Source organism: Pseudoliparis swirei, chromosome 23, assembly GCF_029220125.1.
Source record: "Pseudoliparis swirei isolate HS2019 ecotype Mariana Trench chromosome 23, NWPU_hadal_v1, whole genome shotgun sequence".
NCBI classification, from domain to species: domain Eukaryota; kingdom Metazoa; phylum Chordata; class Actinopteri; order Perciformes; family Liparidae; genus Pseudoliparis; species Pseudoliparis swirei.
In genome coordinates, this window is record NC_079410.1 from 23,825,854 (window position 1) to 23,852,635 (window position 26,782).

Here is a 26,782-nt window from a genome sequence, read left to right on the forward strand (position 1 = left end):
GGAAAAAAAAAGGGGGGGGGGGGGTTTTAAAAACCCCCAAAAAAAAAAGGGGCCAAATTTAAAAAAAAAAAAAAAAAACCCAAATTTAAAAAAAATTTCCCCCAAAAAAAAACAGGCCCCAAAAAAAAAAAGGAAACCCCCAAACCCCAGAAAAAAAATTTTTTGGGGGAAACCAGAAAATTGTCCCAAAAAAAAATTAAAATTTTTTTTTTTCCCCCCCTTTTTTTTTTAAAAAAAAAAGGGGGGGGTTTTTTTTTTTTTTTAAAAAAAAATTTTTTTTAAAAAAAAACCCCCCCCAAAAAAAAACCTTTCCCCCCCCAAAAAAAAAAAAAAAACCCCCCCCCCCCCCATAACCCCCCAGGGGAGCTCCCCCGGGAAAGGGGAGGGCCGGGAAACCTAGGGGGGGTCCCTGGCCTAAGGTTGGCAGTTTTCCCCTGTTTGGGAATTTTTAAGGGACACCTAAAAGGGTTTTCGGGTGGGTTTGTTGGGCCCCTTTTGAACCTAAAACCAATCCCAAAAAGGGGTAATAAAACGGGAAGACTCCCAAAAAGGGCGGTAAAAGAGGTTACCAAGAAAAATTTTGAAAAACCAGCCACAGAGGACAAGTAAAGGCGGGCCCCGCTCAAACTGGGGTCACCTGGGGGTAAAGGCTCCCTCAGGGCGATTGAAGAACCCCCTGGGCGGGAACCTTTCCCCCTTTAAGGGGCAGATTGAACGGGAGCTAAGGGGGAAGGGGCCCGTAAGGGGGAAAAGGGGAAGCGGTTACAGGGGAAGGTCGGTGCTCGGGGCCGGGTGAAAGAGGCCCGTGAGGCGAAAGGGGTCATTTTTACAAGGAAAGGTAACCCCCCACCCCGAGGGGGGGGTTTAAGCCCGAAAAAGGGGGAACCTCCCTTCAAATGAGGGAAGGGGGTCCCTACGGGCCTAAGCCTCCGCCTCGGGCGGTGGCCAGGGCCCGTGGGAAGGGGGCCGGTGTTGGGCCGGGGGCGGTTTTCCAGCCTAAGGGAAATAAAACCAGGTACCCCAAAACCCGGTAAGGGGACCCAGGGGCCCCAGATGGGGGCCCCAGGGGCCCAGGGAAATCCCCAAAAACCCACCCAGGGGCCCCAGGGAAACCCGGGTCCCGCCCAGGGGCCCCAGGGAAATCCCCAAAAACCCGGTCCCAAGGGGCCCCAGGGAAAAAATCCCGCCCCAGGGGCCCCAGGGAAACCCCTCCGCCCAGGGGCCCCAGGGGATCCCCAGACCCCCCAGAAAGGGGTTTTACGTCCAAACCAGGTAAGGGAGGCTTCAGGGCCTTAACCATAGCTAAGGGGACAATAAGGGGGTTTTTCCATGTGGGACAAGCAGAGATTCAAAGGAAATGAAATCCCTGCCTTTGTTAAACGGGTTGGGAAAATTTGGGGGAAAGGGGGTTGGGGTTTTGGGTTGCCCCCGGGGGAAAGGCCAAGCTGTCTTTCCCCAACCAAAAACACCGACGCAGCCGGTTTCCCCCTAAGTGGCTAAAGGGCGTCAACCCCCCCGGCCACCCGGGGGCCCCGGCCCTGGCCGGGGACCTTAACCCCAAATTGGGGGGCTCCCCGGACCCCCGGGGCGGCCTTTGGGGGTTGGGGGTTAGATTGGTTAAACTGCATTCGGGGGAAGGGGGGTGGGGGCCCCAGACCTCTTCTTATTTTTGTTCCATTTAAATTAACCAAAAGGGGAAATTAAATCTGTAAGCCCCCAAAGTTTGAGAGGTTTTCCATGCTGTTAACCCGAACGGGGCACTTAATGGGGCAGTCGTTACGGGGGCCCCGGGGAAAAATGCTCCTAGCTCCGTTGTAAAACACGGGGCCTGGCCTTGCCCTTAAGCGAGACTGAAAAAAGGCGGGGCAAGCCCCTTAGGAGCACACACGACCCGGTTACGAGAGGCCCGGGTGCTCTCCTTTACTAAGAGGCCTTGGGGGCAAAAGCCCCCTTTTACTGGGGAAATGTCCCCCCCCCGGCTGGGGGTGGTTAAAGCCAAACAGGGCCATTTTCAACCCCGAGCAAACCCGGGTCCTCGGGGCCCAGCCTCCGCCTCTTTCTGTTGTTCCCCTCCCCCGGGGGGAAGACCTTTGGGGCCTGGCTGGGTTTCCAGATAAGGGAACACAACACCCAACCCCAACCCCCACCCCAGACCCCCAGGGGACCCGGGGTAGTGAGGAAGGTCCCCGGGTTTCCCATGAAACCCAAATCCCAGTGGGTAAACCCCCGGGGGTTCCCCTCCCCCCCTCCCCCCCTCCCCCCCTCCCTCCCCCCCTCCCGGGCCTTTCTCCTCCTCCCTTTTTCCCTTCCTCCTCCTTTTTTCTTTCTCCCCTTTTCCTCCCCCTTTTTCCTTTCCCTCTCTCTCCCTCCCCCCCTTCCTTTCTCCCCCTTCCCCCTTTTTCCCCCCCCCTCCCCTTTCTCCCTTCTCCTCCCTCCTCCCTTCTCCCTTCCCTTTCCTCTTTTTTCCTTCCCCCTCCCCTCCCTCCTTTTCTTTTCCTCTCTCCCCTCTCCCCCCCTCTCTTTTTTTCCTTTACCAAGAGGGGGCATGGTCCAAAAGTTTCCTAGTGGGTTATGGACTAAAAGCTCTCTAGGGGAGAATTGGTACTCAAGCTCTTTAGGGGGGAACTTAATTTTCAAAGCTCCTTAGGGGGGAACGGGTACTCAAGCTCTCTAGGGGGGAACGGGTCCTCGCTCTCTAGTGGGGAAACAGGGTCAAAAGCTCCTTAGTGGGGTCCAGGGTCAAAAGCTCCTTAGTGGGGTCCAGGGTCAAAAGCTCTTAGTGGGGGTCCAGGGTCAAAAGCTCCTTAGTGGGGTCCAGGGTCAAAAGCTCTTAGTGGGGTCCAGGGTCAAAAGCTTCTTAGTGGGGTTTAAAATTTTCCCTAAAGCCTCAGGGGGAACAGGGGAAAAACCAAGTTCAGTGGGAAAAAAACCCCCAACAAACCCCCAAAAAAAGGAACACAAGCTTCCCTGGTGGGGTAAAAGGGTTTTCTCCTTCAGGGGGTTAACAGGGAAACAAAAAGCTTTTCCTTTTTCCTTCTCCCTCTCTTTTCTTCTCCCTCTCTTTTCTTCTCGCCCTCTTTTTCTTCCCTCTCTTTCTTCTCCTCTCTTTCTTCTCCTCTCTTTCCCTTCTCCTCTCTTTTTCCCTTCTCCTCTCTTTCCTTCTCCTCTCTTTTTTTTTCCCCCCTCTTTTCTTCTCCTCTCTTTCCTTCTCCTCTCTTTCCCTTCTCCCTCTCTTTCCCTGTCCTCTCTTTCTTCTCCCCCTCTTTCTTCTCCTCTCTTTCTTCTCCTCTCTATTAAACAGGGTTCTAAAGTTTTCCTTCTTTGGGGTCCATGGTTCAAGTTTTCTTTTGGTTGGGGTCCCCCTGGTACCTCCAAGCCTCTCTTTTTGGGGTAAAAAAATGGACTCAAGCCCCAGTGGGGTTTTAACCCTTAAAAGTTCTGGGGGTCATTGGGTTTAAAAGCCCAGTGGGGCCCCCTGGTACCCCCGCCCCCAGGGGGCGGGTCTACCCTCTTAAAAAGGGGGAACATGGTTCTCCAACCCCAGTGGGGAACGGGTTACTCCCCAAAAGGTTTAAGTGGGGTAAATGGTACTACCCTCTGGTGGGGTAACATGGTCCCAAAGCTCTCTGTGGGGTAACATGGTACTACAAGCTCTCTAGTGGGGAACATGGTACAAAGCTCCTAGTGGGGTAAATGGTACTACAAGCTTTTAGGGGGGTAACATGGTACTACAAGCTCCCTAGTGGGGTAATATGGTCCCACAACCCTCTCTAGTGGGGTAAATGGTCCCACAAGCTTTTAGGGGGGAAATGGTACTACAAGCTTTTAGTGGGGTAAATGGTACTACAAGCCCCCCAGTGGGGAACATGGTCCCACAAGCCTCTAGTGGGGAACATGGTCCCACAAGCCTCTAGGGGGGAAATGGTCCCACAAGCCTCTAGTGGGGAAATGGTCCCACAAGCCTCTAGTAACATGGTCCCACAAGCCTCTAGTGGGGAAATGGACTACAAGCCTCTAGGGGGGAAATTTTCCAAAGCCTCTAGTGGGGTAACATGGTCCCACAAGCCTCTAGGGGGGAACATGGTACTACAAGCCTCTAGGGGGGTAACATGGACTACAAGCCTCTAGGGGGGAACATGGTCCCACAAGCCCAGTGGGGAAATTGGTCCCACAAGCCTCTAGGGGGGAAATGGTCCCACAAGCCTCTAGGGGGGAAATATGGTCCCACAAGCCTCTAGGGGGGAACATGGTCCCACAAGCCTCTAGTGGGGGGTAAATGGTACCCTTTTAGGGGGGAACATGGTCCCACAAGCCTCTAGTGGGGAAATGGTCCCACAAGCCTCTAGTGGGAACATGGTCCCACAAGCCTCTAGGGGGAACATGGTCCCACAAGCCCCCAGTGGGGAAATGGTCCCACAAGCCTCTAGTGGGGAACATGGTCCCACAAGCCTCTAGGGGGGAAATGGTCCCACAAGCCTCTAGTGGGGAACATGGTCCCACAAGCCTCTAGTGGGGAACATGGTCCCACAAGCCTCTAGTGGGGAAAGGGTTTCCCCACAAGCTTTTAGTGGGGAACATGGTCCCACAAGCCTCTAGTGGGGAACATGGTCCCACAAGCCTCTAGGGGGGAACATGGACTACAAGCTCTCAGTGGGGAACATGGTCCCACAAGCCTCTAGTGGGGAAATGGTCCCACAAGCCTCTAGTGGGGAACATGGTCCCACAAGCCCCCAGGGGGGAACATGGTCCCACAAGCCTCTAGTGGGGAAATGGACTACAAGCCTCTAGTGGGGAACATGGTCCCACAAGCCTCTAGTGGGGTAACATGGTCCCACAAGCCTCTAGTGGGGTAACATGGTCCCACAAGCCTCTAGGGGGGAACATGGCCCCACAAGCCTCTAGGGGGGAACATGGACTACAAGCCTCTAGTGGGGTAAATGGTCCCACAAGCCTCTAGGGGGGAACATGGTCCCACAAGCCCCAGTGGGGAACATGGTCCCACAAGCCTCTAGTGGGGAAATTGGCCCCAAAGCCTCTAGTGGGGAACATGGTCCCACAACCCCTCAGGGGGGAAAAGGGTAACAAGCCTCTAGGGGGGAAATGGACTACAAGCCTCTAGTGGGGTAACATGGCCCCACAAGCCTCTAGTGGGGAAATGGTCCCACAAGCCTCTAGGGGGTAAATGGTCCCACAAGCCTCTAGTGGGGTAAATGGTCCCAAAGCCTCTAGTGGGGAAATTTTGGTCCCACAAGCCTCTAGTGGGGTAAATGGTCCACAAGCTTTTAGTGGGGAACATGGCCCCACAACCCTTTTGGGGGAAAGGGTTTTCCCAAGTTTAGGGGGGAACAGGCCCAACCTTTGGGGGGCAACTGGAAAATTAAAGGGGAACTTAAAAAGCCTTTTAAGGGGGGTAAAAACCATTTACAACCCCACAACAACCACAACCCACAAATGGACCACAAGCCCTGGGGGGAAAACCCCCGGGTACCCAAGCCCTGGGGGGTCTTACAAAAGCCCTGGGGGGTAACATGGAAACCACAAGCCCTGGGGGTTTCAGGACCAAAGCCCAGGGGGCCATGGGATCAAGCCTTTCCTGTAAACCTTCCCCCAAAACCCAGGGGGCTTGGGACTAAACCTTTTGGGGGAAACCTTCCAAAAGGGGCCTCAGGGGAAAGGGTAAAAACCTTATAATAGGGTATACAACCTTAAAAATTTTGGGAACATTAAAAGTTTTTTTTTTCAAAGGAAAAGCCCTATTTTAAAAAAGGAAAACCAAAATTAAATGGGAAAACATTCCAAAAGTTAAATGGGGTAAAGGGAAAAACCCTAGGGGGAAACGGCCCCGGTTTCAAAGGGGGAAAGGGTCCCAAAAGGGGTTATGGGGCCCATTTCCACAACCTTATAAACTTCCAAAAGGTTCTAGGGGGAACTTTGGTTTTAACGCCTTGGGGAAAGGACTAAATCTATTAAAAGGAAAACCCTTGGGGGCAAAGGGTTACAAAAGTTTGGGAAAAAAAAGTTAGGGGGCTGGTATAAACCCTTACAACTGGTTCCCAAACCCCTTAATTTTGGGGCAAAATTAAAATTTAAAATATTAAAATTTTTTAACGGGTCCAAAAGTTTTGGGGGTAAATTTTATAAAATTTGGGGGTAAATAAAAGTTGGGGGTTTTTCAGGGGGAAAGGCCCACAAATTTTTGGGGTTTTTCCCAAACCTTTTGGGGGAACGGTCGGGGTTTTAAAATAAATTTAATTTTTCCCATTTACCTAACCCCAGAGAAGTGGACTTTGTTTTCAGAGGAAGCCAAAGGCCACTGAGTGGAGGAGCTATAGATAGCTTGTTCAAAAAGTCACAGCGGCTTCTAACACACACACACACACACAATTAATAGTGTGTGTGTGTGTGTGGGATGAAGCTCAATACAACAGGAAACCATATCAAAAATGTGGCTGAAGGCTCGTCTGCTAACCTTGACTTGTTTCCTCCAGAAGATCATCTTTTGTCAAACAGACACACACACACACGCACTCACACACACACACAGACACTCACACACACAGACTCACACACACACACACTCACAGACACACACACACAGACTCACACACACACGCACACTCACGCACACACAGACACACACACTCACACACACACACACACACACATTATTAATCTCCATGGAGCTCTGAGGAGGCCTCATGATAGCCTGAGTGTGAGTGGTGTAAACATTGGGTAATCACCTCACACGTATAATGTACACGTATAATGTACACATATAATGTACACGTATAATGTACACGTATAATGTACATATATAATGTACACGTATAATGTACACGTATAATGTACACGTATAATGTACACATATAATGTACACGTATAATGTACACGTATAATGTACATATATAATGTACACGTATAATGTACACGTATAATGTACATGTATAATGTACATATATAATGTACATATATAATGTACACGTATAATGTACATATATATAATATGTACATACGTATAATGTACATTATAATGTACACATAATGTATAATGTACATATATAATGTACAATATAATGTACCCATAATGTACGATAATATTACATATATAATGTACACATTATAATGTACACATATAATGTACACGTATAATGTACATGTATAATATACGTATAATGTACATATATAATATACGTACGTACATTATAATGTACATATATAATGTACATATAATGTACACATATACCGTATAATATTACACGTATAATAATGTGCACATATAATGTACATATATAATGTACATATATAATGTACATATATAATGTACACGTATAATGTACACATATAATGTACACGTATAATGTACATATATAATGTACACGTATAATGTACACGTATAATGTACACGTATAATGTACACATATAATGTACATATAATAATACCCATAATGATACCGCATAATGTACCACGTATAATATATTACACGTATAATGTACATATATAATGTACACGTATAATGTACATACCGCATTATAATGTACATATATAATGTAATGTGCATTATAATGTACATATATAATGTACATATATAATGTACACATATAATGTACACATATAATGTACATATATAATGTACATTATAATGTACACATATAATGTGTAAATATAATGTACGTATATTATATATAATGTACACGTATAATGTACACGTATAATGTACACGTATAATGTACATGTATAATGTAATATATAATGTACACGTATAATGTACATATAATGTACATGTATAATGTACACGTATAATGTACACGTATAATGTACACGTATAATGTACACGTATAATGTACATATATAATGTACATATATAATGTACACGTATAATGTACACGTATAATGTACACGTATAATGTACAAATATACATAATATTACATAATGTACGCATTATAATGTACACGTATAATGTACATGTATAATGTACACATTATAATGTACTGCATTATAATGTATGTCACAAGGGGCCAGGTAGTGGGAGGCGTTACCTTCCCACTCCAGTATAGCCACTGGACAAAATATGTGGGAAACTACAGCTCAGAATGCCTCACCATATATAATGTGCAGGTGCTAATGGACAACTAATTGAGGCAGGGCTGGATATAAGAGGAGACAGAGGGGAGAGCGTATAATGCTACATAATGGAGGAAGGCACAGAATAATGTCAAGAGCAGCGAACACCCCAGAGGAGGACTTTGTTAGATGGACATTTGCTGGAAGATAAGTTTGGTTAAAGAACCTTTTCTCCCGGGACGCCTTTTGTTAACTATGGACTTTTTCTTATTTTGTTTGGATGAATAAAGCTTCCTGTTGCCTGTTTTCTCCTCCGTGCTGCCCACCCTAGACAGCACTAATGACAGCCCGTGATTGACAGTACACGTATAATGTACACGTATAATGTACATAATGTACATGTATAATGTACACATAATGTACATGTATAATGTAAATGTAAACGTATAATGTACAGATAATGTATGTATAATGTAAATATAACGTATAATGTACACGTATAATGTACATATATAATGTACACGTATAATGTACACATAATGTACATATAATGTACGTATACATATAATGTACATATATAATGTACACGTATAATGTACAGATAATGTACATGTATAATGTAAATGTAAACGTATAATGTACACGTATAATGTACACGTATAATGTACACATATAATGTACATATATAATGTACACGTATAATGTACATATATAATGTACATATAATGTACACGTATAATGTACATATATAATGTACACGTATAATGTACATATAATGTACATATATAATATATATATAATGGACATATATAATGGACATATATAATGTACATATATAATGTACATATATAATGTACACGTATAATGTACATATATAATGTACATATATAATGTACATATATAATGTACACGTATAATGTACATATATAATGTACATATATAATGTACACGTATAATGTACATATAATGTACACGTATAATGTACACGTATAATGTACATATATAATGTACACGTATAATGTACATATATAATGTACATATAATGTACACGTATAATGTACATGTATAATGTACATATAATGTACACATATAATGTACATATATAATATAATGTACATATAATATTACACGTATAATATACACATAATGTACCACGTATAATGTACACGAAATGTACATATATAATATACATGTATAATGTACGTATAATATGCTACATATAATATGTATAATATACATATAATATGCACATATAATGTACACATATAATGTGTACATGTATAATATACCTGCATAATGTACATATATAATGTACATATATAATGTACACGTATAATGTACATATATAATGTACATATATAATGTACACGTATAATGTACACGTATAATTATAATACACGTACCACAATGTACATATATAATGTACATGTATAATGTACGTATAATGTACACATATAATGTACATATATAATGTACGTATAATGTACACGTATAATGTACATATATAATGTACACGTATAATGTACACGTATAATGTACATATATAATGTACACGTATAATAATGTATATAATGTACATATATAATGTACACGATAATGTACATATATAATGTACACGATAATGTACACGATAATGTACATATATAATATTACCACGTATAATGTACATATAATGTCCATGTATAATGTACATATAATGCGCATTATAATACACGTATAATGTACATTATAATGTACATATATAATGTACATTATAATGTACACGATAAATATACACATAATGTACATGTATAATGTACATATATAATAATATACATATAATGTACACGTATAATGTACATATATAATGTACATATAATGTACACGTATAATGTACACGTATAATGTACATATATAATGTACACGTATAATGTACACGTATAATGTACATGTATAATGTACACGTATAATGTACATATATAATGTACATATAATGTACATATGTACACGTATAATGTACATGTATAATGTACATATATAATGTACATATATAATGTACATATATAATGTACACGTATAATGTACATATATAATGTACATATAATGTACATATAATGTACACATATAATGTACATATATAATGTACATATAATGTACATATAATGTACACGTATAATGTACATATATAATGTACATATAATGTACATATATAATGTACACATATAATGTATACATATAATGTACATATATAATGTACACGTATAATGTACATATATAATGTACATGTATAATGTACATATATAATGTACATATATAATGTACATATATAATGTACACGTATAATGTACACATATAATGTACACGTATAATGTACATATATAATGTACACATATAATGTACACATATAATGTACATATATAATGTACATATAATGTACATAATATTAATACACGATAATGTACATATAATGTACATATATAATGTACATATATAATGTACACGTATAATGTACACGTATAATGTACACGTATAATGTACATGTATAATGTAATATATAATGTACACGTATAATGTACATATAATGTACATGTATAATGTACACGTATAATGTACACGTATAATGTAAATGTATAATGTACACATATAATGTACACGTATAATGTACATGTATAATGTACACGTATAATGTACACATATAATGTACATAATATGTACACATAATGTACATGTATAATGTACACGATAACACATAATGTACATGTATAATGTACCGATAATGTACATTAATGTGATGTATAATGTACACGTATAATGTGGTGTCACAAGGCCAGGTAGTGGAGGGCGTTCCCTTCCTCCAGTACAGCGGCCACTGGACAAAATGGCCGCTCGGGTGGAAACTACAGCTCCCAGACTGCCTCACCACGCACCCAGCTGCAGGTGCTTAGGACAACTAATTGAGGCAGGGCTGGGAAGCTTAAGAGGAGACAGAGGGGAGAGCGGAAGGAAGGAGCTGGACAAGCCAGGAGGGGAAGGGCCTCCAGAAAGAACACAAGAGCAAGCGAACACCCCAGAGGAGGACTTTGTTAGATGGACTTTTGCTGGAAGATAAGTTTGGTTTAAAGAACCTTTTTCTCCCCCGGGACGCTTTTTGTTAACTATGGACTTTTTCTTATTTTGTTTGGATGAATAAACCTTCCTGTTGCCTGTTTTTACTCCTCCCGTGCACTGCCCCACCCTAGACAGCACTAGGGACAGCCCGTGACGTGACAGTACACGTATAATGTACACATAATGTACATGTATAATGTACACATAATGTACATGTATAATGTAAATGTAAACGTATAATGTACACATAATGTACATGTATAATGTAAATGTAAACGTATAATGTACACATATAATGTACACGTATAATGTACATATATAATGTACACGTATAATGTACACATAATGTACATGTATAATGTAAACGTATAATGTACATATATAATGTACACGTATAATGTACAGATAATGTACATGTATAATGTAAATGTAAACGTATAATGTACATATATAATGTACATATATAATGTACACGTATAATGTACATATATAATGTACACGTATAATAATGTACACGTATAATGCACATATATAATGTACACATATAATATACACATATAATGTACACGTATAATGTAAGTGTATAATGTACACGTATAATTTATACATATAATGTACATGTATCATGTACACGTATAATGTACACGTATAATGTAAATGTAAACGTATAATGTACACGTATAATGTATACATATAATGTACATGTATAATGTACACGTATAATGTAAATGTACACGTATAATGTAAGTGTATAATGTACACGTATAATGTACACGTATAATGTAAGTGTATAATGTACACGTATAATGTAAATTTACACGTATAATGTAAATGTATAATGTACACGTATAATGTAAATGTACACGTATAATGTACATGTATAATGTACAATGTACATGTATAATGTACATGTATAATGTATACATATAATGTAAATGTATAATGTACACGTATAATGTACACATATAATGTACATGTATAATGTACATGTATAATGTACACGTATAATGTACACATATAATGTACACGTATAATGTACATGTATAATGTACACGTATAATGTACACATATAATGTACATGTATAATGTACACGTATAATGTACATGTATAATGTACACGTATAATGTACATATAATGTACATGTATAATGTACACGTATAATGTACACGTATAATGTACATATATAATGTACACGTATAATGTACACATATAATGTACATGTATAATGTACACGTATAATGTACATGTATAATGTACATATATAATGTACACGTATAATGTATACTGTACATATAATGTACACGTATAATGTACATGTATAATGTACACGTATAATGTACATGTATAATGTACACGTATAATGTACATATAATGTACATGTATAATGTACATGACTTTTCAGAAAGAGAGCCCCCTGACTGCTGCCGCCAGAGAGGACCACAAGGCGCAGGAGGGCCTCTGGTTCCTCCGAGGCGTCCACAGGGAACAGATGCTGCATGTTGACAACGTGCAGACAACAAAGACCCCGATGGCGGCTCAACGCCCCAGACCCTGTTTCACTGAAGCCAATAGTTATGGTTATAAATGATAGCACTATTCAGCACTCACCTTTTAGTTTCTTCTTCCCCTCTTTCCATGGGGGCATGAGCGTGGTCTCAGACGACAACCCACCGGAGCTCTGGACTGTGGGGGGCGGGCCCACAGCTGGCGGGCTGGTACCAGGAGCAGCATGCTGGGAGAAGGACGCGATCCTCTGTAAGATGGAGCCGACACTATCTCCAGCGTCACCTGGGCCGTCCTCCACGGACCACATGGCTCTGGGCCTGGAGGGGCTGGGAGGGTTCGGCCGGTTGGGCAACGGCTGTGGGAGGATCTTCTGCTTGGGGCTACGGGCAGGGGAAAGGGGCTCAGTGGAGCCCATCATCTCTGGGGCAGGGGTGGAGCCCTGGGAAAGAGTTACAGAATGTGCGGTGAAAGGCAAAAAAGGATGGTGGAGGGAGGGGGGAGGGGTGTCAGAGCCACCGTCCAGGCTACTTAGAGAGGCTGAAGGGCTGGCCGAGGTGGACGATGAACTGGTCCTGTGTTGGAGGCCTGCTGTGCTCCTTGGTGCAGGCTGGGGGGGGTTGGGGCTTGGGGTCTTGGTGGGAGAAGTGGTTGAGGGGCTGCTCACCAAGCTGTTCAGATCCAAGGGAAACTTGTTGAGACGGGAAATCTCTTTGGCCTTGTGCTGGGGGGCCTTGTGGACCTGGGTACCTGAGAGTTGGTAGTAGTTTTTGGGGCCACAGTAGCCCTCCCCCCCAAAGGAACTGGCGTGATGAGGACGACCACTCCAGTTGGCATTGGTATTGGCATACCGTAACCCTGGAGACATGATGCCTCCACCTCCACGCATACCGACCAGTCCTCCCCCTCTATCACAGCTTTGGAGGTCTAGGCTGGGCATGGATCCATGGTTCACCCCCTGCTGCTCAGGTAGACCCAGCTGCATTCCTGGCCCCTGGTCCATCGCAGAGTGGAACACACTCCCATGGGAGGAGAACTTCTTCATGTTCGGGTGGTGTCTCACGTTGGCACCTCCCTCTCTGTGCGGTGGGGGGGGCTGGGCTCGGTGGTACTCCCCCTGACTTGGAGGGCTGAGATATGACCCCAGCTTAGTCAGAGGCAGCGCACCCCCCCCTCCCCCAGAGTACTCCAGGCTGGACGTGGAGCTGTGGAGGCTGTCGTTGTCGCTGCCCGGCCCGGACACGATGGAGTAGCCGTTGAGGTGCAGCCTGCTCTGGAAGGAGGCCGCTCTGGTCACGGTGGAGCCGTTGCTGTGGACGGACGACTTGTTCGCGGTCGCTCGATTGAAGGAGCGGCTGCTGGCCACGCCGCGGGACTTGAGCACCGGGCTGGCAATGGAAGTGAGGCTGATGCGGGGGTGATGGGCTGCGGAGACATGGCTGTTGTTGATGTTGTAGGCTGAGGAAGGGGACTGGCCACCTCCTCCCAGCTCCTCACTGGCTTTGTTGTGGTGGAGGAAGAAATGTGAAGAAGAGGGAGAAACAGGGGTGGAGACGGGTGAAGCCGAGGAGAAGGATGGTATCTCCTCCACATCTTCAATGTCGAAGGATCTCTTCAGAGCTGCAGGTGGGAAGAGAAAAGATACGAGGTGTGAAGAGAATGTCAGACGAACATCTCACCAGAGTCCTGATCTCCACGTGAGGGTCAGTGCGGACTCACTCTGCCAGAGGGACACGTGAGTGCTGTTTGTAACAACTCATTGCCACAACCTTGAAATGGAAACCAAGTCGAAAAGCAGAAAACAGTCAATACAAACAGACAGTGTGGTAACGTCTGATGGACACAGCAGGGGCTGTGGAGAAGAAGCATGGGTTATCACCAATATCATGAATACCATGAATACCATGAATATCATGAATATCACGAATATCATGAATACCACGAATATCACGAATACCATGAATACCACGAATATCATCAATATCACGAATACCATGAATACCACGAATATCATGAATACCACGAATATCACGAATACCATGAATATCACCAATACCATGAATATCATGAATACCACGAATATCACGAATATCATGAATACCACGAATATCACCAATATCATGAATATCACGAATATCATGAATATCACGAATACCACGAATACCACGAATACCATGAATACCATGAATATCACCAATACCACGAATATCATGAATATCATGAATACCATGAATATCATGAATACTATGAATATCACCAATACCATGAATATCACGAATACTATGAATACCATGAATATCACGAATACCATGAATACCATGAATATCATGAATACCATGAATATCATGGATACCACGAATACCATGAATATCACGAATACCACGAATACCATGAATATCACGAATACCATGAATACTATGAATATCATGAATACCATGAATACCATGGATATCATGAATATCATGAATACTATGAATACCATGAATACCATGGATATCATGAATACCATGAATATCACGAATACCATGAATATCATGTACGTGAGGCTCATTGAGCCCGGGCTCTGGTCCGCTTCATGATTCATAGCATGAGATGCTAATTCCGGTCTCTAGCTTACGTGCTAGCTAGTTTGAATGTGCTGCTGGTCCTGTAGATCAGGACAGAACCAGACTGACCAGAACCAGACTGATCAGAACCAGAGTGACCAGAACCAGAATGACCAGAACCAGACTGACCAGAACCAGACTGACCAGAACCAGACTGACCAGCACCAGAGTGACCAGAACCAGAATGACCAGAACCAGACTGACCAGAACCAGAGTGACCAGCACCAGAGTGACCAGAACCAGACTGTCCAGCACCAGAGTGACCAGAACCAGACTGACCAGAACTAGACTGACCAGAACCAGAGTGACCAGAACCAGACTGACCAGCACCAGAGTGACCAGAACCAGACTGACCAGAACCAGACTGACCAGAACCAGAGTGACCAGACTGACCAGCACCAGAGTGACCAGAACCAGACTGACCAGCACCAGAGTGACCAGAACCAGAGTGACCAGCACCAGAGTGACCAGAACCGGCCGTGGTGGGAGACACGACAGGGGGAGGTTAGTCAGAGCCGCTGATGATGGGAACTCCTCCTGCAGCTGAGCCACGTCACTGTGGGCTGCAGACGTGTCCACGAAGAGGTTCTAAAGGAGTCGTATGGCTGACAGCGATGAATCCACTCGTTGAGTACTGATGCACATCCTGAGTTAATATCATGTAAGACATGATAGACATAGACATATTGTTGTTGTTGTTAACCATGTGCTGAAGTTGTGACAGGACCCGGCCCAGACCACGTGTCTCCCTGAGGTCTGAGCGGACCAGCTGGACGCCGTTTTCACAAAGCTCTTCAACAGGTCTCGTCTACCTTTACCCCCACTCCACCACTACCACCCAGGTGCACATCGGTACTTGTGTAAACACCAGTTCAGTGTGACATCGATATGAAGCAGCAAAGCCAGGGATCAAACCACCAATCCTCAGATTGCAGATTGACTCTACGGCTGAGCCCAAGGGGACGGACTCAGCTCGCTATACAACCCTCGAGCAACCGTGAAGCTGAGGAGACCCCGGTGGTCTTCAGGAGGGCAACAGAGACACCGTCAGGAAAAAGGCCCAGAGGATGTACTTCCTGATGCCGCTCAGGAATGCTGTGTGTGTGTGTGTGTGTGTGTCCTCAGAAGATCATATTAAATCTCTCTCTCTCTTCTGGTTCCTAGTTCCTGAATGATCTTAGCCAGTTGTCTTTGTATGGGAACAGTATCCCCTTCCTTTGTTTAGTGCACACAAACACACACACACACCTTCCTGCAAGCTGCAAACACAAAGGGTGGATTGAGGTTGGGTGTTGTGTTACCACGGTAACGGAGCATGAGGTTCACACAGGAAGGGATATAATTATAGTTTGTAAGAGAAAGCTGAGAGATCATCACAGCTGACTGGGGAGCCTCTTGATACACACTCACCACGGCTAAGCTGGTTAAGAAGAATATATATACATGTGTGTGTGTGTGTGTGTGTGTGTTACCCTTGCGGCCTCATTATTGGAGTAAACGATGGCGTCCAAACTAGTGGAAGGAAACAATGAAGCATGTTGAGGCCCAGCTGGTTGTCCACCTGTAGGGTCTTCATAGTCGTAACAACATCAACGAATAGCTTGAGTTACTAACTGTTGATTCTGAATGCAGAGACACCGCTGGGCTCCCAGTGTTCCCAACAGGGAGGCCCCGCCCCTCCAGAGCAACACCTGGTGGACGCGAGCTCTGGTTCCGCTTCAGACTTTAACCAATAGGAGTCCACATGGCGGGTGATGTCACCGGTTGGAGGCAGGAGGCTAAAGGCAGGAGGCTAGAGGCTTAGAGGCAGGAGGCTAAAGGCAGGAGGCTAGAGGCTTAGAGGCAGGAGGCTAGAAGCAGGAGGCTAGAGGCTAGAAGCAGGAGGCTAGAAGCAGGAGGCTAGAAGCAGGAGGCTAGAGGCTAGAAGCAGGAGGCAAGAGGCTAGAAGCTGGAGGCTAGAGGCAGGAGGCTAGAAGCAGGAGGCTAGAAGCAGGAGGCTAGAAGCAGGAGGCTAGAGGCTAGAAGCTGGAGGCTAGAAGCAGGAGGCTAGAAGCAGGAGGCTAGAGGCAGGAGGCTAGAAGCAGGAGGCAGGAGGCTAGAAGCTGGAGACTAGAGGCTAGAGGCTGGAAGCAGGAGGCTAGAGGCTAGAAGCTGGAGGCTAGAGGCAGGAGGCTAGAGGCAGGAGGCTAGAAGCAGGAGGCAGGAGGCTAGAGGCAGGAGGCTAGAAGCAGGAGGCTGGAGGCTAGAGGCAGGAGGCTAGAGGCAGGAGGCTGGAGGCTAGAGGCAGGAGGCTAGAAGCAGGAGGCTAGAAGCAGGAGGCTGGAGGCTAGAAGCAGGAGGCTAGAGGCAGGAGGCTAGAGGCAGGAAGCAGGATGGTGGAGGTACGTCAGAGCGGCCTATCAGCTGCTTTCCCCTCCCGCCATAACACACCACTAGCACACTGCATCCACCATTTGTATCCACATGTAGCCCCACTGGGATGCTGGGGGACGTGACAGCTGCTAGCTGTTAGCTTAGCAGTCTGCTGACAGCTGGGAGAGGCTCCGTCACTCCCACACATTCCTGAACAGAAGAAGGAGAAACCGGAGATCCAGAAGAACCCGAGGAGCCCAGGACCGGGCCGCTGTCTGGACCTGTTGGCTTTGAACCCGACGTAGCCGCGGTGCTGCTAGTGGTGCTAACAGAGCAACCTGACGTAGCCGTGGTGCTGCTAGTGGTGCTAACAGAGCAACCTGACGTAGCCACGGTGCTGCTAGTGGTGCTAACAGAGCAACCTGACGTAGCCACGGTGCTGCTAGTGGTGCTAACAGAGCAACCTGACGTAGCCGCGGTCCTGCTAGTGGTGCTAACAGAGCAACCTGACGTAGCCACGGTGCTGCTAGTGGTGCTAACAGAGCAACCTGACGTAGCCACGGTGCTGCTAGTGGTGCTAACAGAGCAACCTGATGTAGCCGCGGTGCTGCTAGTGGTGCTAACAGAGCAACCTGACGTAGCCGCGGTGCTGCTAGTGGTGCTAACAGAGCAACCTGACGTAGCCGCGGTGCTGCTAGTGGTGCTAACAGAGCAACCTGATGTAGCTGCGGTGCTGCTAGTGGTGCTAACAGAGCAACCTGACGTAGCCGCGGTGCTGCTAGTGGTGCTAACAGAGCAACCTGACGTAGCCGCGGTGCTGCTAGTGGTGCTAACAGAGCAACCTGATGTAGCTGCGGTGCTGCTAGTGGTGCTAACAGAGCAACCTGATGTAGCTGCGGTGCTGCTAGTGGTGCTAACAGAGCAACCTGATGTAGCTGCGGTGCTGCTAGTGGTGCTAACAGAGCAACCTGCTCCCCTCAGAACTACAGTGATCACCATCTACAGTCGGATCAATGATTTGAGGCCCAACATGACACACGCAGGGGGTGGAGCTACAGGCAGCAGATCTGAGGTCAGTTCAGAGTGTTACTGGACACTCTTACACTCTTCAAAGTTTAAAAAGTAAACTTTCTTTACCTATTATTTGACATTCTGCCAACTGTTTCCTGCTGACCGACGGCCACCTTGAGCCACAACTGGAACAGTTTAGCTCCACGCCTTCATTTTTGTGGTAGTTGTTTTCATCCTGTCTCTAACTATCACGTCATTCCAGATCCTGCTTCCCATCTCGTCAGTCCAGCTCCCCTCACCTGCCTCTGATCACCTCGTTAGTCCCTCATTCCCTTCACCTGGTCCTCACTCCCTTCTCACCTGCAGCCCCTCCCCTCGTTAGTCCCTCATTCCCTTCACCTGGTCCTCACTCCCTTCTCACCTGCAGCCCCTCCCCTCATTAGTCCCTCATTCCCTTCACCTGGTCCTCACGCCCTTCTCACCTGCAGCCCCTCCCCTCATTCCCTTCACCTGGTCCTCACGCCCTTCTCACCTGCCTCTGATCCCCTCATTAGTCCCTCATTCCCTTCACCTGGTCCTCACACCCTTCTCACCTGCCTCTGATTACCTCGTTAGTCCCTCATTCCCTTCACCTGGTCCTCACGCCCTTCTCACCTGCAGCCCCTCCCCTCATTAGTCCCTCATTCCCTTCACCTGGTCCTCACGCCCTTCTCACCTGCAGCCCCTCCCTCGTTGGTCCCTCATTCCCTTCACCTGGTCCTCACGCCTCACCTGCAGCCCTCCCTCGTTAGTCCCTCATTCCCTTCACCTGGTCCTCACGCCCTTCTCACCTGCAGCCCTCCCTCGTTAGTCCCTCATTCCCTTCACCTGGTCCTCACGCCCTTCTCACCTGCAGCCCCTCCCGTTAGTCCATCATTCCCTTCACCTGGTCCTCACGCCCTTCTCACCTGCAGCCCCTCCCGTTAGTCCCTCATTCCCTTCACCTGGTCCTCACGCCCTTCTCACCTGCAGCCCATCCCCTCGTTAGTCCCTCATTACCTTCACCTGGTCCTCACGCCCTTCTCACCTGCCTCTGATTACCTCGTTGGTCCTCATTCCTTCACCTGGTCCTCACGCCCTTCTCACCTGCAGCCCCTCCCCTCATTAGTCCCTCATTCCCTTCACCTGGTCCTCACGCCCTTCTCACCTGCAGCCCCTCCCCTCATTAGTCCCTCATTCCCTTCACCTGGTCCTCACGCCCTTCTCACCTGCCTCTGATTACCTCGTTAGTCCCTCATTCCCTTCACCTGGTCCTCACGCCCTTCTCACCTGCAGCCCCTCCCCTCATTAGTCCCTCATTCCCTTCACCTGGTCCTCACGCCCTTCTCACCTGCAGCCCCTCCCCTCATTAGTCCCTCATTCCCTTCACCTGGTCCTCACGCCTTCTCACCTGCAGCCCATCCCTCGTTAGTCCCTCATTCCTTCACCTGGTCCTCACGCCCTTCTCACCTGCAGCCTCCCTCATTAGTCCCTCATTCCTTCACCTGGTCTTCACTCCCTTCTCACCTGCAGCCCCTCCCCTCGTTAGTCCCTCATTCCCTTCACCTGGTCCTCACGCCCTTCTCACCTGCCTCTGATCACTCCCTCGTTAGTCCTCATTCCCTTCACCTGGTCCTCACGCCTTCTCACCTGCCTCTGATTCCTCGTTAGTCCCTCATTCCTTCACCTGGTCCTCACGCCCTTCTCACCTGCAGCCCCTCCCTCATTAGTCCTCATTCCCTTCACCTGGTCCTCACCCTTCTCACCTGCAGCCCATCCCCTCGTTAGTCCCTCATTCCCTTCACCTGGTCCTCACGCCCTTCTCACCTGCCTCTGATTACCTCGTTAGTCCCTCATTCCCTTCACCTGGTCCTCACGCCCTTCTCACCTGCCTCTGATTACCTCGTTAGTCCCTCATTCCTTTCACCTGGTCCTCACGCCCTTCTCACCTGCAGCCCCTCCCCTCATTAGTCCCTCATTCCCTTCACCTGGTCCTCACGCCCTTCTCACCTGCAGCCCCTCCCCTCGTTAGTCCCTCATTCCCTTCACCTGGTCCTCACGCCCTTCTCACCTGCAGCCCCTCCACTCGTTAGTCCCTCATTCCCTTCACCTGGTCCTCACGCCTTCTCACCTGCAGCCCCTCCCCTCGTTAGTCCCTCATTCCCTTCACCTGGTCCTCACGCCTTCTCACCTGCAGCCCCTGCCCTCGTTAGTCCCTCATTCCCTTCACCTGGTCCTCACTCCCTTCTCACCTGCAGCCCCTCCCCTCGTTAGTCCCTCATTCCTTCACCTGGTCCTCACGCCCTTCTCACCTGCAGCCCCTCCCTCATTAGTCCCTCATTCCCTTCACCTGGTCTTCACGCCCTTCACACCTGCAGTCCCTCGCCTCGTTAGTCCCTCATTCCCTTCACCTGGTCCTCACGCCCTTGTCACCTGCAGCCCTCCCTCATTAGTCCCTCATTCCCTTCACCTGGTCCTCACGCCCTTCTCACCTGCAGCCCCTCCCCTCATTAGTCCCTCATTCCTTCACCTGGTCCTCACGCCCTTCTCACCTGCAGCCCCTCCCCTCATTAGTCCCTCATTCCCTTCACCTGGTCCTCACGCCTTCTCACCTGCAGCCCTCCCTCGTTAGTCCCTCATTCCCTTCACCTGGTCCTCACGCCTTCTCACCTGCAGCCCTCCCCTCATTAGTCCCTCATTCCTTCACCTGGTCCTCACGCCCTTCTCACCTGCAGCCCTCCCTCATTAGTCCTCATTCCTTCACCTGGTCCTCCGCCCTTCTCACCTGCAGCCCCTCCCTCATTAGTCCCTCATTCCCTTCACCTGGTCCTCACGCCTTCTCACCTGCCTCCCTCCCTCATTAGTCCCTCATTCCCTTCACCTGGTCCTCACGCCCCTCTCACCTGCAGCCCCTCCTCTCATTAGTCCCTCATTCCCTTCACCTGGTCCTCACACCCTTCTCACCTGCAGCCCCTCCCTCATTAGTCCCTCATTCCCTTCACCTGGTCCTCACGGCCTTCTCACCTGCAGCACCTCCCTCATTAGTCCCTCATTCCCTTCACCTGGTCCTCACGCCCTTCTCACCTGCAGCCCCTCCCTCATTAGTCCCTCATTACCTTCACCTGGTCCTCAAACCCTTCTCACCTGCAGCCCCTCCCCTCATTAGTCCTCATTCCCTTCACCTGGTCCTCACGCCCTTCTCACCTGCAGCCCCTCCCTCGTTAGTCCCTCATTCCCTTCACCTGGTCCTCACGCCCTTCTCACCTGCAGCCCCTCCCTCATTAGTCCCTCATTCCCTTCACCTGGTCCTCACGCCCTTCTCACCTGCAGCCCTCCTCATTAGTCCCTCATTCCCTTCACCTGGTCCTCACGCCCTTCTCACCTGCAGCCCTCCCTCGTTAGTCCCTCATTCCCTTCACCTGGTCCTCACGCCCTTCTCACCTGCAGCCCCTCCCTCATTAGTCCCTCATTCCCTTCACCTGGTCCTCACGCCCTTCTCACCTGCAGCCCCTCCCTCGTTAGTCCCTCATTCCCTTCACCTGGTCCTCATGCCCTTCTCACCTGCAGCCCCTCCCCTCGTTAGTCCCTCATTCCCTTCACCTGGTCCTCACACCATCTCACCTGCAGCCCCTCCCTCGTTAGTCCCTCATTCCCTTCACCTGGTCCTCACGCCCTTCTCACCTGCAGCCCCTCCCTCGTTAGTCCCTCATTCCTTCACCTGGTCCTCACGCCTTCTCACCTGCAGACCCTCCCCTCGTTAGTCCCTCATTCCCTTCACCTGGTCCTCACGCCCTTCTCACCTGCAGCCCCTCCCCTCATTAGTCCCTCATTCCCTTCACCTGGTCCTCACGCCCTTCTCACCTGCAGCCCCTCCCTCGTTAGTCCCTCATTCCCTTCACCTGGTCCTCACGCCCTTCTCACCTGCAGCCCCTCCCCTCGTTAGTCCCTCATTCCCTTCACCTGGTCCTCACGCCCTTCTCACCTGCAGCCCCTCCCTCGTTAGTCCCTCATTCCCTTCACCTGGTCCTCACGCCTTCTCACCTGCAGCCCCTCCCCTCATTAGTCCCTCATTCCCTTCACCTGGTCCTCACGCCCTTCTCACCTGCAGCCCTCCCTCATTAGTCCCTCATTCCTTCACCTGGTCCTCACGCCCTTCTCACCTGCAGCCCCTGATTACCTCGTTAGTCCCTCATTCCTTCACCTGGTCCTCACGCCTTCTCACCTGCAGCCCCTCCCCTCGTTAGACCCTCATTCCCATCACCTGGTCCTCACGCCTTCCCACCTGCAGCCCCTCCCTCGTTAGTCCCTCATTCCTTCACCTGGTCCTCACGCCCTTCTCACCTGCAGCCCCTCCCCTCGTTAGTCCCTCATTCCCTTCACCTGGTCCTCACGCCTTCTCACCTGCAGCCCCTCCCCTCGTTAGTCCCTCATTCCCTTCACCTGGTCCTCACGCCTTCTCACCTGCAGCCCCTCCCCTCGTTAGTCCCTCATTCCCTTCACCTGGTCCTCACGCCTTCTCACCTGCAGCCCCTCCCTCGTTAGTCCTCATTCCCTTCACCTGGTCCTCACGCCCTTCTCACCTGCAGCCCCTCCCTCGTTGGTCCCTCATTCCCTTCACCTGGTCCTCACGCCCTTCTCACCTGCAGCCCCTCCCCTCGTTAGTCCCTCATTCCCTTCACCTGGTCCTCACGCCCTTCTCACCTGCAGCCCCTCCCTCGATAGTCCCTCATTCCCTTCACCTGGTCCTCACTCCCTTCTCACCTGCAGCCCCTCCCTCATTAGTCCCTCATTCCCTTCACCTGGTCCTCACGCCCTTCTCACCTGCAGCCCCTCCCCTCATTAGTCCCTCATTCCCTTCACCTGGTCCTCACGCCCTTCTCACCTGCAGCCCCTCCCCTCATTAGTCCCTCATTCCCTTCACCTGGTCCTCACGCCCTTCTCACCTGCAGCCCCTCCCTCATTAGTCCCTCATTCCTTCACCTGGTCCTCACGCCCTTCTCACCTGCAGCCCCTCCCTCGTTAGTCCCTCATTCCCTTCACCTGGTCCTCACGCCCTTCTCACCTGCAGCCCCTCCCTCAATGGTCCCTCATTCCCTTCACCTGGTCCTCACGCCCTTCTCACCTGCAGCCCCTCATTAGTCCCTCATTCCCTTCACCTGGTCCTCACGCCCTTCTCACCTGCAGCCCCTCCCCTCATTAGTCCCTCATTCCCTTCACCTGGTCCTCACGCCCTTCTCACCTGCAGCCTCTCCCCTCGTTAGTCCCTCATTCCCTTCACCTGGTCCTCACACCCTTCTCACCTGCTCATTAGTCCCTCATTCCCTTCACCTGGTCCTCACGCCCTCTCACCTGCAGCCCCTCCCCTCATTAGTCCCTCATTCCCTTCACCTGGTCCTCACGCCCTTCTCACCTGCAGCCCCTCCCCTCATTAGTCCCTCATTCCCTTCACCTGGTCCTCACGCCCTTCTCACCTGCAGCCCCTCCCTCGTTAGTCCCTCATTCCCTTCACCTGGTCCTCACGCCCTTCTCACCTGCAGCTCTTTCCCTCATTAGTCCCTCATTCCCTTCACCTGGTCCTCACGCCCTTCTCACCTGCAGCCCTCCCCTCATTAGTCCCTCATTCCCTTCACCTGGTCCTCACGCCCTTCTCACCTGCAGCCCCTCCCTCATTAGTCCCTCATTCCCTTCACCTGGTCCTCACGCCCTTCTCACCTGCAGCCCCTCCCTCGTTAGTCCCTCATTCCCTTCACCTGGTCCTCACGCCCTTCTCACCTGCAGCCCCTCCCTCATTAGTCCCTCATTCCCTTCACCTGGTCCTCACGCCCTTCTCACCTGCAGCCCCTCCCTCATTAGTCCCTCATTCCCTTCACCTGGTCCTCACGCCCTTCTCACCTGCAGCCCCTCCCTCGTTAGTCCCTCATTACCCTCACCTGGTCCTCACGCCCTTCTCACCTGCAGGCCCTCCCCTCGTTAGTCCCTCATTCCCTTCACCTGGTCCTCACGCCTTCTCACCTGCAGCCCCTCCCCTCGTTAGTCCCTCATTCCCTTCACCTGGTCCTCACGCCTTCTCACCTGCAGCCCCTCCCCTCATTAGTCCCTCATTCCCTTCACCTGGTCCTCACGCCCTTCTCACCTGCAGCCCCTCCCCTCGTTAGTCCCTCATTCCCTTCACCTGGTCCTCACGCCTTCTCACCTGCAGCCCCTCCCCTCGTTAGTCCCTCATTCCCTTCACCTGGTCCTCACGCCTTCTCACCTGCAGCCCCTCCCCTCGTTAGTCCCTCATTCCCTTCACCTGGTCCTCACGCCTTCTCACCTGCAGCCCCTCCCCTCATTAGTCCCTCATTCCCTTCACCTGGTCCTCACGCCCTTCTCACCTGCAGCCCCTCCCCTCGTTAGTCCCTCATTCCCTTCACCTGGTCCTCATGCCCTTCTCACCTGCAGCCCCTCCCCTCGTTAGTCCCTCATTCCCTTCACCTGGTCCTCACACCATCTCACCTGCAGCCCCTCCCTCGTTAGTCCCTCATTCCCTTCACCTGGTCCTCACGCCCTTCTCACCTGCAGCCCCTCCCTCATTAGTCCCTCATTCCCTTCACCTGGTCCTCACGCCCTTCTCACCTGCAGCCCCTCCTCTCATTAGTCCCTCATTCCCTTCACCTGGTCCTCACGCCCTTCTCACCTGCAGCCCCTCCCTCATTAGTCCCTCATTCCCTTCACCTGGTCCTCACGCCCTTCTCACCTGCAGCCCCTCCTCTCATTAGTCCCTCATTCCCTTCACCTGGTCCTCACGCCCTTCTCACCTGCAGCCCCTCCCCTCATTAGTCCCTCATTCCCTTCACCTGGTCCTCACGCCCTTCTCACCTGCAGCCCCTCCCCTCGTTAGTCCCTCATTCCCTTCACCTGGTCCTCACGCCTTCTCACCTGCAGCCCTCCCTCATTAGTCCCTCATTCCCTTCACCTGGTCCTCACCCTTCTCACCTGCAGCCCCTCCACACGTTAATCCCTCATTCCCTTCACCTGGTCCTCACGCCCTTCTCACCTGCAGCCCCTCCCCTCATTAGTCCCTCATTCCCTTCACCTGGTCCTCACACCCTTCTCACCTGCCTCTGATTACCTCGTTAGTCCCTCATTCCCTTCACCTGGTCCTCACGCCCTTCTCACCTGCAGCCCCTCCCCTCATTAGTCCCTCATTCCCTTCACCTGGTCCTCACACCCTTCTCACCTGCAGCCCCTCCCCTCATTAGTCCCTCATTCCCTTCACCTGGTCCTCACACCCTTCTCACCTGCAGCCCCTCCCCTCATTAGTCCCTCATTCCCTTCACCTGGTCCTCACTCCCTTCTCACCTGCAGCCCCTCCCCTCATTAGTCCCTCATTCCCTTCACCTGGTCCTCACGCCCTTCTCACCTGCAGCCCCTCCCTCATTAGTCCCTCATTCCTTCACCTGGTCCTCACGCCCTTCTCACCTGCAGCCCCTCCCCTCATTAGTCCCTCATTCCCTTCACCTGGTCCTCACGCCCTTCTCACCTGCAGCCCCTCCCTCATTAGTCCCTCATTCCCTTCACCTGGTCCTCATGCCCTTCTCACCTGCAGCCCATCCCCTCATTAGTCCCTCATTCCCTTCACCTGGTCCTCACGCCCTTCTCACCTGCAGCCCCTCCCCTCGTTAGTCCCTCATTCCCTTCACCTGGTCCTCACGCCCTTCTCACCTGCAGCCCCTCCCCTCGTTAGTCCCTCATTCCCTTCACCTGGTCCTCACGCCCTTCTCACCTGCAGCCCCTCCCCTCATTCCCTTCACCTGGTCCTCACGCCCTTCTCACCTGCAGCCCCTCCCCTCGTTAGTCCCTCATTCCCTTCACCTGGTCCTCACGCCCTTCTCACCTGCAGCCCCTCCCCTCGTTAGTCCCTCATTCCCTTCACCTGGTCCTCACGCCCTTCTCACCTGCCTCTGATCCCCTCATTAGTCCCTCATTCCCTTCACCTGGTCCTCCGCCCTTCTCACCTGCAGCCCCTCCCCTCATTAGTCCCTCATTCCCTTCACCTGGTCCTCACGCCCTTCTCACCTGCAGCCCCTCCCCTCGTTAGTCCCTCATTCCCTTCACCTGGTCCTCACGCCTTCTCACCTGCAGCCCCTCCCCTCGTTAGT

At 49.4% G+C, this 26,782-nt stretch overlaps 1 protein-coding gene across 2 annotated transcripts in view; it reads right to left on the reverse strand.

Annotated features, from left to right (window-relative positions):
• The window catches only part of septin12 (septin 12), an 89,762-nt gene that overhangs the window by 41,549 nt on the left and 21,431 nt on the right, over positions 1–26,782 (reverse strand). For both annotated transcript variants that reach the window (XM_056406215.1, XM_056406216.1), the window contains exon 2: positions 12,760–14,274. In XM_056406215.1, coding sequence (XP_056262190.1) covers positions 12,760–14,274 — 1,515 coding nt within the window. The remainder of the gene's footprint in view (positions 1–12,759; positions 14,275–26,782) is intronic.